The sequence below is a fragment of the Pterocles gutturalis genome, unplaced genomic scaffold (genome assembly GCF_000699245.1).
Source record: "Pterocles gutturalis isolate BGI_N339 unplaced genomic scaffold, ASM69924v1 scaffold10856, whole genome shotgun sequence".
NCBI classification, from domain to species: Eukaryota; Metazoa; Chordata; class Aves; order Pterocliformes; family Pteroclidae; genus Pterocles; species Pterocles gutturalis.
The window spans coordinates 4,451-16,458 of NW_010100411.1; the positions used below are offsets into that span (position 1 = coordinate 4,451).

The 12,008-nt window shown below is 40.0% G+C and overlaps 1 protein-coding gene across 1 annotated transcript in view; it reads left to right on the forward strand.

Annotated features, from left to right (window-relative positions):
* Positions 1-12,008, forward strand: part of LOC104466330 (solute carrier family 2, facilitated glucose transporter member 9-like) — a gene marked incomplete at both ends in the record, with an annotated part of 16,371 nt that overhangs the window by 1,283 nt on the left and 3,080 nt on the right. Inside the window, one exon of the mRNA XM_010079717.1 lies at positions 6,036-6,196. Within this exon, the coding sequence (XP_010078019.1) occupies positions 6,036-6,196 (161 nt within the window). The remainder of the gene's footprint in view (positions 1-6,035; positions 6,197-12,008) is intronic.

A 12,008-nucleotide genomic window follows, 5' to 3' on the forward strand; every position in this document is an offset into this window, starting at 1 on the left:
AGGAAGCTGAAATTCTGTGAGCAATAACATTGATTGTCCTGAAGGTAAACATCCTTCCTGCACTGCCTCAGTACTGTCAGCGGAGCACTGAGAATGATCTGATCTGTAAACTTTTAAGTGCCATTTAAAAAATGGGCTGTCCTGGTAATCAGAGTGCTCCTGGTGCTTTCTGCAGGAGTAAAAGAAAGAAAGGATGATAGGACGTGCTGTTTGGCAACACTCAGACACTTAGGTTTGAACCGTGTGATAGATTATAGTGATGACCAGAGTGTGGGTGAGGCTGAAGGTGCAGCTGTACCGTGACGAGTGCTAAATTCCGTGCATCATGGTTAGTAACACTTCCACGATTGTCCATTTTTGCTTGAAACCTTTACTGTTGCTTTTGGACTGAAACTGAGCACCATGCTGATGGTGGTTTTGGTCATGCTGTTGACAGGTATGACAAAGTCTCCCTTTTTGCAGCATGGTGTTTCAGAGTTTGAGAACTTCATGTCATTCTTATTCATTATCTAGGGCTAAGGAGTAGCCCTACTTACAAGGAATACATAGCTGTGTAGTTCAAGAACAAAATACCAGTGTGGCTTCTGGTCCTCTCTCTAGCCCCAGGGTTAATCTGTGTCATCTGTTTACCTAGGACAGGCCACCTTCCTGTTCTTGGAGCTGCAGTGATCAGGTTGCAGGGAAGAGTCCAGGCGCTGTTTGTAGCCGTGGTGTGGAGGAGCAAGCTGTACCACAGCTGTGCTTCTTGCAGCACAAGAAAAGGAACCTTTGCCCCGTCTGTTTTCCCCTGAATGTCACCAAATTGGTCTGCTTCAAGGTGACCTTTTGGGAATACTGATGTGAGGTGACTGAGAAAAACCAAAGGGGAGCAGCTTTTAGCTGTAGATAAACAGGACTCTAGTAAGAGTGTCAGAGGTTATATGGGGAGTGCAGTAATTCTGAAAAGCTGTAGTCTGAGTTTCATTTATAAACTTGGTAGGACAAATAACTTGTTCTGGTGATGTGCAGCTTACAGCCTGCATTGTGTGAGCATCTCTGTGTAGGTTGTTGGGCATCTTCTGTCCCTGTTTATTTCACTACAATTCCTTTTGATGTCTAAAGTCTTGCAACCTTAGAGAAGGACTGCATGATGCTTTGTGAGGCATTGAAAAAATGCTGGATAATGACTGCTGGCTAGAACATGGGATGTTTCCAGGATCTGAACACATGAGCACGATGACTGAGCTCGGCGGCGGGGGGCAAAGTTAATTTAAGACTGAAGCATCAAAGAACTGTTTGTAAATTCCTGTGTGCCTTTCCTTTCAGTGCTGAAAGTTGTGCCAGCTCTTCAAACCACAGGGGAATACCCCTGCAGTTCTCACCAATGAACTGTCCTGCAGGTCATCTTATAAGGTCGAGTCAGTCCAACTTCCCTTTTGTTGCAAGGGGAAAGTAAACTGCACCAGCTCTGCTCAGAGCAGAGATTGGTTCCTACTCGGTCCCCTGCCTTTCTGTGGGAAAGAGCAGTGGCCCATTGCAGGTGTGCCTTCCCACTGCACGGAGCGCTTGACCACGTGAGAAACCCAGAATTAGAAGTCTCTGTGGGCTTGTTCAAAGAGTTACCAGAATTTATTAAAAACATATAGGACCATTTGGCAGTGAGAACACAAATGCTTTAATGGAATACAAGTTGAAGCTGTCTTTTTCTCAGATGAATTCTACAATTCATTCCATGGACTGGTTGTGGGCAAGGTCTACAGAACAATGATGTGCTTTGTGCTCTGTACGGGAAGCAAAGCCTCTGCTACTTACTGCTGTGCAGCTCTTGGCCCCTTCCTGTGGGCAGCTGCAGCTCTGCATTCCTTTTAGAGCTGATTCGGGGATAGTGAGACTGTTGCAAAAATGTATAGCCTGCTGTGTCAGCCAGTTCAGTAGTTGTCACTGTGTGTGTGACCCTTGTAACTATGGGTAACGTCATTTTTCTTCTCTGAAGACTAGCTCATCTCTTCCCTTAATATAAGTTATTTACAGTTAAAGAGACGAGGAAAATATTTCTCTCATATTTAAAATATATTCCTTGTATTTATATATATAAAAAAATATGTATCCCTTATATTTACCACCCTAACACTACTACCTTAATGGGCTGAGGCAGCAGAATACAAGATACTGGTATCAGTCAGCTGCCATTCCTTGTCGGCTTTGTTTAGGGACTAAAATTTTTCTATACAGGTTTGTGCCGTTATTGTTGTTCAGACAACTGATTAAAATCCCAAAGGAACCTTTCCACGTAATTCACTGGATTCAAATCCAGTGGATTTGTTGGATCAGATTTGTTTCATTCTTTCATTTTTCATTTTCGTGTGCAACTCCTCAAAACCTGTAGGTGCTATTAGCATCCCATTTATTGTCAAGGGGAATCCACACATGGGTGATGTACATGCCAGCACATTTATCTGTTACTATTGAGTGTTGTAGTTTGTACTTTCTTTTCTTGAATATTTGCAGTTATTTTATGTCTCCTTGTAAATAACAAAGCTATGCTAAGAAAATCAGTCATAACACAAGGGGAAGATAATTTGCATACTATTTTTAGCCGTTATCGTTAGCAAGAAATGCTAATAGTGTTCTAAAAATGTTTTCTCTTAGTATTCATTACTATCAGAAATTAACTTCAAATAAACAAGGAGATATCTGAATCTAAATATAATCTGAGTATTGGTGTTAAAGAGATAAGATGTGTTACTTGATTTAATGGCAGATTCATTTGGAAGTTTACTGTGAGATTCTCCTAAATGGACAAAGTGACAAATTGCCTTTTTTCTTTTTTGTGGTTTTTTTTTTTTTTCCCCCTGTCTCTTTGTATAGTAACATGTAAGATAGGATGAGAGAAATATCCCTGTCCTTTTAATTCAGGGCACAAAAGGCCTACTAGAAACTTGATAGAAGGAAGACTTTAAGTGGCATGTTCTGTCTCCACCTTTCTTAGGTACTTTGCACTTGGAGAGGTAGTGTTTCAAACTAAATGAAGTCCTCAAATCGAATGGTCCATGTGTCCAAGGCTGGAATACCTGAAGCTTGAAATTCCCAGTTTGAACAGGAAAGAATTGGTGTTAGGCTTATCCTGCTGAGTGCTGCCCCAGGATAATTTAGTACCTATGACATGGTGGAGGAAATCTGAGAACAAACTGGGGAAAAGTGCCAAGATGAAACGTTGTGATACTGTAGAGCTTGTCGAGGGGGTGGTGGTGGCACAGAACGAGTGAGAGCGTTGCACAAGCATGCCGTGCCCTTCTGCAGTAGTGACTGCCTGGTACCGTATCCTTGCCAGAGCACCAGACACCACAGTGGCATTGGATCTTTGCTCAGTTTTGAAACGGGAGTAGCTTGACCAAAAAGAAAGTAAATAGGTGATATCTCTGCAGGCAATACAGAGACTACATAAAAATGTCATACTGGAGCTATGACATCATTGAATTTTAGAAGGATGAAGAAACTTTGATGTAATTAAACATCAGGGAAGGGAAGCTGTTTGAAGCATCCTTCAAAAACCTGCAGTTGTGCTTATGTGAGGAAAGCAGAAAGAGAATATACACTCTGACACACTGAAGGCTAAAAAGGTGAGCTGATCCTGGAGTCTGGTATGGTGGGCACAAAAAAACATCCAGACAGAGGGCTTGGGGATATAAGGCCAAAAGATGAAGCTGAAAAAGTGTGTTCAGAAAATACAAGGACAGAACAAGAAACCTGAATTTATAGTTCGGATTGGAAAAGTCTGGGGAGGTCCCATGCTGGAACCTCCTTTATAAGAGATGTATTGGAGAAGCTGAAATATCAGTAGAGATATGAAATAAAATTAGTGATAATTTTCTGTTAGGTTGCCAAAATACATTCACATTTGTTCAAGACTGAAAAAAATATCTCTAAATATAGGCTTCATATCACAGTTCAGCTTCTTTCTAAATAGCCTCAGTAACAGAGAGTTTGGGGGGTTTAACGTGACTTTAAGAAAACAGTAGGTTTTTTGGGGAAAGCTTGTAAAATATATGCTAAGAATTAGTTATTTGTTCCTGACAAACTAGCGGAAACTGTAGTAGAAAAGTGAGAGTTTGAGGAAGAGCTGGCATAGCTTTTGCAAAGGAGAACTCAGGCATCCATTGGAGTTCTCCAGAGGTTGAAGGGGCACTTGAACTTGCAAAAGATATTCTGGAAGGGCCTTCATTAGAAGGCTGTTAAGGAAATTAAACTGCCATGGGAGAAAAAGGTAGGTCTTGGGATGGCTGAAGAGTTAGAACATAGGTTTCAGGTTTTCTTTTCTTAAGAGAAGCAGCTTGTCTGGTAGATAGATTTGTATCAGGATCTTAGGTGTCTGATTTCATGTTTGGTACATCTTCGTTACTGAAAAGAAATTGCTTACCTTGTTTAGCAGCCTGAACTTCATTCAAAAAGCAGCTTATGTAGATTTGAAGGGGAGAAGCTATAATGTACTTATAAAAGTGATTTGGGGTTAATAATTTCAATGGTATCAGATGACTAGCTCTTTTTGACCAATGTAGTGGGCTTATTTTCCCCCCGTCAGTATCTAATCAACAGTTGTCACCTCTTGCCTCCCTTCTCTAACAGTTGTCTTGGCTGTAAATTCTTTGGGAGAAAAATGTTATCTTTTGTTGCTCGGCTTAGTAGGTCCTTAGTTTTGTATGGCTGCCAGATGCAGCAGTGTCATAAGTACAATGACTTCTTCCCTCAGTCCATGAATGATAGTTGTTTTCAATTGCCTTTTTTTTTCTAGTGTTATGATAAAGAATTTGTAGAATTGCTCAGTTTTACAATACTGGCCCTTTGGAAGAAATAAACTAGTGAAAGACACTTAATTTTGACCAAATCTGAGATATGCATTCTAGAACTGAAATGTAAAATGGAGATGGTAAATGTTGTTTCATGGTGAGCACAGTATAGGGTTTTGCCCAAAGGATTCCTATTTCTATAACTTTTTTAAGCATCTTTAAAAATGTATCAGGGAATTTCCTAAGTTACATGTGAACTCCCCTACATAACCCCAAACCTATCAACATATGGCTTTTGGTGCTGTGTCCTGTACGGCAAGCCAAACTCTTCTCTTGATGTTAGTTGTGTTGGATCTGGCAGGAGTTGGTCGCAGCTCCCTTCCTCTTTGTTGCCTTGCATTTCTGCCAATTCACCAACTTAAACTTCAAGACATTTTTGCCTCTACCTGCTACTCCAAGTTTTTGGCACTATAGATCCATGAAAAAGCAGTAAAACTATTTCTTCTTAACATAAAACTGGTCGATGATCGTTGGGTAATGGTAGTTAGCATTTAAGCATTTGTGCATGTTCTTTTTTTGAAAGTCATGGAAAATGCTAGGCAGTGCAGTTTCCCTTGCCTTGTCCAAAAGACTGTTATGCTAGGATGTGGTACATCACCTGCCTGAGGTGAGCACGTACATGAGCAGTTAGCGGAGCTCAGCTGGCATGTAGTACCTCGTCAAGTGTGGGTGGCATGATTTTGTGGAATCTCCCTCCTTAGAGATATTCAAAAACCTCCAGGCACGGTCCTGGGCAACTGGCTCTGCTTGGCCCTGCTTAAGCAGGGGGGGTTGGACAAGGACCTCCACATGTTCCTTCCAGCCTCAGCCATTGTGTGATTCTGTGTCTGAGCCCTTAGCCCCAGTTTGGGCTGAAATGTTTCTATATGTGTACATAGTGAGGCTAAAACAAACTGTTGTTAATGTTGTATTGATGACCTAAGTGGTAACATCCTTGCTTTATAGGAATTTCTCTTTTATAAGCCTCTGCTACATTAATGTCTACCTGTGTTTCTTTCCCCACCTTGTTTATGACTTGCATATAGTTAAATGTATGTATGCTTTGGCTGTTCTAGTCTGTTCCAGAAGTGAAGCTCCATTTTTTGAAGGAGGGAGATAGAAGAGCAAGAGTGATTTCTACGAACAAGCTACTGGGTCTTTTATTCTGTTTCTCTCGGTCGTGTTCTTAAAGTGTGATTTTTACATGTATAATTATGCTGCATTTTCTTTCAGTATATCAAGAAGTTTTACAATGAAACTTGGGAAAGAAGATACGGTTTCTCGGTGGACGAAAGCACCTTGACTCTCCTCTGGTCCATAACTGTTTCTATTTTTGCCATTGGTGGCCTTGTGGGTGCCATTATTGTTACCCCAATTGTGAAGTTTTTCGGACGGTAAGTGTATTGGAAAACTTGTGCTTTCTAAAGCAGTTTCTCACTTGGTCTCTCTAGAAGGCTTTACTTTTTTTTTTTTTTTAATCTTCATCCCCAGAATGCAAATTTAGACATCTTCAAATTATGAAAGCTCATTTCTAAGAGTTATGAATTTCTAAGAGTAAAATTAGTACCTTTGTCTCTGGCATTACTGTACATTGTTTGAGTCACAGAAGCCATTTGCTCTGAGCAGGCAAAGGGTTCAGATGTTAAGGAGGTTGAATTGTCAAGAGTGCATGCAAAAAGAAAATACAATAAAATAGGGAAGATTTCACAAAGAATTGGCAGATTGTTGTTTCGTGAGTCTGCCGAGTATCTTGCTGTATGCAAATAAAGCTATCAACGTGTCTCATTTGCTTCTCAACAATGTTTGTTGTCATATGGTAATAAAAATTTGCTTTTTTCCCCTTCCCTGTGTCAACCTAAAGTACATTGTGAAGAGTTAGGCTAGGGTGGAGTTCATGTTGGTCTTCCCCAAGCTTGGGGACGCCTTCCCTGCTCTAGGCAATGCAGTATTTGACCCAAGTCTTGACCACAGGGAATATGAGTATTTTAAGAATGTTGGTACTGGTGTGTTTTTGCATTTTTGCTGCATGAGCAACCACCTCCACTGTTCTTACGTGCCTGTTCTACATTTTGACTATTTCTATCACTTTAGATTGTATTCCCTTAGGCCTTTTTGTCATTCTCCCAACTCTTCCTCATTCTTCCAACAGTTCCACATCCCATTTTTCACCTCATAGAGTACGGTTTCGGGTTCTTCCATTTCATACTTATAGCAAGTCAGTATTGTCTGCTCTGTAAATCCATTCTTCATTCATTTGTTCTGTTCCTTCACTTCACCATTTGATTTATAATTCTTAAATATTTTCCGTAGTCACATTCTTTTTTTTTTTAGGTTTCCAATTTCTTCTGCCAAATCATCAATTTGACTTTTATACACTTCTTAAATATGTGAAACTATCCCTGACTCAGACGGATGAATTCCTGGAATTGTGGTTGAGTCTTCTCTACTTCATTAAAAAGTGAAGTAAAAAATGGGTTCATAGAAGGCTTGAATTTTCAGTGAAGAGTAGAACAGCTTTGTGTGCAACTTCGTTAAAGTGGTGGCTGTTTCCAGCCATGTAAATACCACTTTGATGGGAGCAGATCGCATTTCCAGGGCAGAGTTTTAAATCTTTCAGACTCTGCTCCTGTTTATTGTGTTTATCCTTGTTAAACTGTGAAAACAACTCTCTTATAGATATGGTGTGTGAGTACTTGATTAGAGATGGGAATGTACTGCGTCTCTCAGGGACACTGGCTAAAGGCTGCTCATCAAAGTGTGGTTTTGGGTTTCTGTTCACACAGCAGTGTGTTCATCTGGTCTGGGAAACCAGACTGACTTAACATGCTCCTCTATTGCCATACCGATATGAAATGTTGACAGAACAATAGAATTACTTCACTGTTAAATTGTTCAAGTGTAAGTTGGAGGGTTATATGTATGATGAAGCGAAGCTCCATTTACACTAACACAGAATAATGAACTAAGGGGGATCAAAAGCATTAGTCAGATATAAGGTATGGCTTTAAAAAGAGCACTCTTGAATCATATTGCTGTAAGGTTAATAATGTAATTAACAAATTACCAGGTTCCTAGGCCCTACTTACTTCAAGAGATGTAATTTTTTCAGAGAGCCTTTATCCACATAACTGTAAATCCCATGTTCAAATGTGGCTTTGACACTTCATAATAAAAATTCTCTTCTTCTACCAAAGAGCAGCTGCTGTTATGTATCCTGCACACCCAGAGTGATATGCTCAGTGGATTGCTTAGGCTGCTGCTTGGGAGGCATTTGCAGGAGAGGGACAAGGCCTTCCCTCTTAGTCCAGTGAACTGTTTTGAGTCTGAAGCGATTCAGGGAATTTAACTGATTATTGTAGTAATGCTACTGCTTTGTTATTCTGAAGTCATCTACTGGAGTTGAAATGGTAATCCAGTATTCAGTCTGTTACTGGCTTTTATTTAAACACCTAGTTTAAAGAACACACAGCTTGTTATTTAAACACCTAGTTTCCTTACCGTATTTTTTGTATAAGGTATCATATTTCTTCCTGAGTGGGGCTTCTAGAGTCTTTCTTATTACTGCATTTTGAAACAACAATACATTTTTGATGAAACTTTAATCCTATAATTTTCCTAGTTGGGGGATTAAAAAAAAAGGTTATGAATTCAAATCCCTGATTAAAGTTATTGCAGCCATGGAGGGCATATAGTTTGTAGGATTCTGTTCTGGCCTCTGGAACTATCCAATATCATGAGAGGAAATGACAACCTTGAAATCACAAGAGATTAATCATATGTGATTTTGCGAAAAGCCAACCACTCTGAGGAAGAAATTCTCAAGTGTTTTGAATATCCAAAATATCTAAAAAGTAAAAAGGAGGAAAAAATCTTTAAAGCTGAGCTCTAGCTGTGTCTGGATTATGGGTGAGCTGTAGCTGGGATGCTTATAGAAACTGATTTCTACTGAGCAAATGGCTCTTCTCTTAGGAGTATTTCAGATTGACTACAGGTTTGGAAGTTACATTCCTGCAGCAGAACAGAAAGCCAGTCTTAGAGAGAACCAATTTTCGTACTTACTTTTGGCGTAGGGTGTAGCTGCTTGTGACAAATGCTCTGTGCTGAATCACAAATTTTTTTAAAGCATCTTCCTTTTGGAATGCATAAATGCTGTATTTCTTTTGTCTGGAGGAAATTCTGAATTATTTGAATGGAAGGCACAAAGATCTTTTTATTTAAATGTATATTAGTCTAGTATTTTTAATACAATAGCTGCAGCAGAACCATGTGGAGCTCTGGACTGGAACTTGAGTCCAGGCTCCCTTTCCCAGGTCTGGCACGGTTTTGCATATTAGCTTTAGGTTGAGTCCACCCTACTGTCTATTCTTCTCTTTGCCAAGTTACAAAAATAGAGATATTGGTGTGCTCTATAACCTTCAGCAAGACTGAAAAATGAACCATGTTATATGAGAACTAGGTATGATGTATATACTTCATTAAGTTTCATGTACCATTTGGACAGTTGCTTGATCAGTTTGTCATCTGGGATGTGAGAGAAATTATTAGGTTGACCAGCTGTTGTGGTTTAGGCCCAGCCAACTAAGCATCATGTAGCCGCTCACTCACTCGTTTCCTCCAGTGGGATGGGGAGGAGAAAATATAACAAAAGGCTCCTGGCTCAAGACAAGGACAGGGAGGGATCACTCACCAGTTATGGTCATGGGCAAACCAGAGTTGGCTTGGGGAAAAAAAAGAATCAATTTAATTTGTTACCAGTCAAATCAGAGTAGTATAAAGAGAAAAAAACCCCAAATTTTACAAACACCTTCCCTCCACCCGTCCCTTCTTCCTCAGCTTCACTCATGATTTCTTCAACTCCTCCCCACCGGCAATGCAGGGGGACAGGGAATGGGGGTTGTGGTCAGTTCGTCAGCAGTAGCTTCATGTTGAAGTTTGCATGCTTACACTTCGATATCTAAAAAGATTCATTGGACTTTCTCAAGGGAAAGTGTCTGCTATGGTGCTTTATGAAGGAAGTGTGGTATCTTTATATCACTTATATGTGACCAGTAAAGAATAGGATTTTTTTATGATTGTAGCAATTTTGAATGTAATATGACCTGACTGGGTGTAAACTCAGACAGCATGGGGAGCTTGGAGGGTTTTGCTGTATTTTTTTCTTAGGAGCTACGATAAGAAGTTGTTCCTACTGTTGATGTTTGTGTTGGCTTGGCCCCAGCTGGCAGCCAAGCACCCACCCAGCTGCTCGTCACCCCCCACTTCCAAGTGGGATGGAGAGACTGGGAAGAAATAAGAGGAACAGGAGTGAGAAGGCTCATGAGTCAAACTAAAGAAAGGGAAAACACCAATTACTGTTACAGGCAACACAGGCTCAACTTGGGAAATTTAACTTAATTTATTGCCAATTAGCGTAAATATTTAATTACTGATCAGGTATTGGGAAACAGGGCAAGCACTAAAACACCTTTCCTCCCACTTTCCCAGGCTGAACATTACTCCAGGCTCCTCCCCTCCCCCTTGGTACCTCGGCAGGTCACACTCAGTCCCTTCAGCAAGGAAACAGGCAATGCAGGGGATCGGGTCAGGGCGCAGCAACTTCCCTCTGCCACTCCTTCCTTCTCACTCTTCTCCTGTGCTCCAGCATGGGTCCTTCATGGGCCACAGTCCCCCTGGGGATGTACTGGCTCAGTCCTGGAGCACCTTCTCCTCCACTGACTTTGTTATTCCCTTGTTCCATTGCCTCACATAAGCCACCTCTGCAGCCCCTTCACTTCCAAAACCTTGCCACAGACACCCAGTACAGTGTTTTCATTACCAAAAATTTAAATACTTTATCTAGTAACACTCTAAACAGCATGTTACTTTCTTGTTTTCATTTTTTTTCAATCTGGCAAAGACGAAATCCTTTGTTTTTATCTTGGTTAGTTAAGCTGCACTTTTCTGTTCTTTGCTGCATAGAATAACAGGTAACTGACCAACTTCTAAAAAGATTAATATTTTGTTGATTTTATTTAAATCAAAGAAGAAGAAAGTAGTAACTTCAGATGAAGATAAAGCAGTTATTTGACCTGAATTAACATTTTGTTCCCATTTGGGGCATTATTTATATCACTTTAGCCCTCTTGAATTATACCGATTTGAAAAATCTGTTTCCAATGGTAAAGTCATCATGCTTGACAACTGTGTTGTATAAATGTGTACTTTAAATGAGCTGTATCTCATTGTTTGATCTTCAAACAATGTTATTTATTCAAACAATGTTCAAAAAACCCTAGAAAGCAGGAAAAATGTGTAAAAATAGAACATTAAAAATATTTCCTATCAAAAATACATTGATCTGTTGTAACAAGTTGGATGAACGGTTCAATGGGTGGGAGATTTCCAGTTGGTACCTATGTGTTGAACTCAAGAAGAATGAGGACTGCTGGGTCAGTTTGTTACTTGATTTGGAAAAGAAAAGGCTAGACAGCTTTTCTGGTCATTGTTCATCTTTTGCATGGAAATTACAATATATACAGATTGAAAATCCATTGAGAATACTTAAAAATTTAATAACACTTAATTTTTTTCATAAAATTGGTGTATTTACAGCCTGTGCTATTTACTGTCAAAGTTAATAGAATCCTCATAATTTACATCATTGGTGATGTTTATCTCCAAGTAGATTTGTTTTCAAATCAGTTGTTTCCTTCGTTGTTGTGAGTGGGATTGGATGCTTCAGTATTGAGTTCTACCCCTAGAGCCAAAACAAACTGTGCTTAACTATATGACTGGTAAAGACAAAGCTCCATTGCTTTACCACGTGTAACTAAGTGAGGTGACTCACAGATGAAAAACACAGGGTACAATCGTTCTCTTGCCACGTAATTGTGAAAATTATGATGTGTTGTTCTATGTTAGATCATAAGCAACGCAGAGTAGCTATCTCATTGTGAAGTGCTGTAAAGAGGCCACCACATCTCTAGCAGATATCCCTGGGACTCTGCCTGGGAATCATAAGAAGCTTTTCAGTCGCTCGCAAGGCTGAACCTGATGGTAATGGCTTCTCCAGCCATTCACCTGCAGGTTGCAATTTAGCAAAAAGCCACTTAAATCCATATTTGTGGAGAGATGTGTATAAGGTGGCAGTGATTCTCTGAGTTCTGGTTGGGTTTTCTACTTCATCTTTCAATAGAGAATCATTGCAGCACTTATATCTTTAACCGC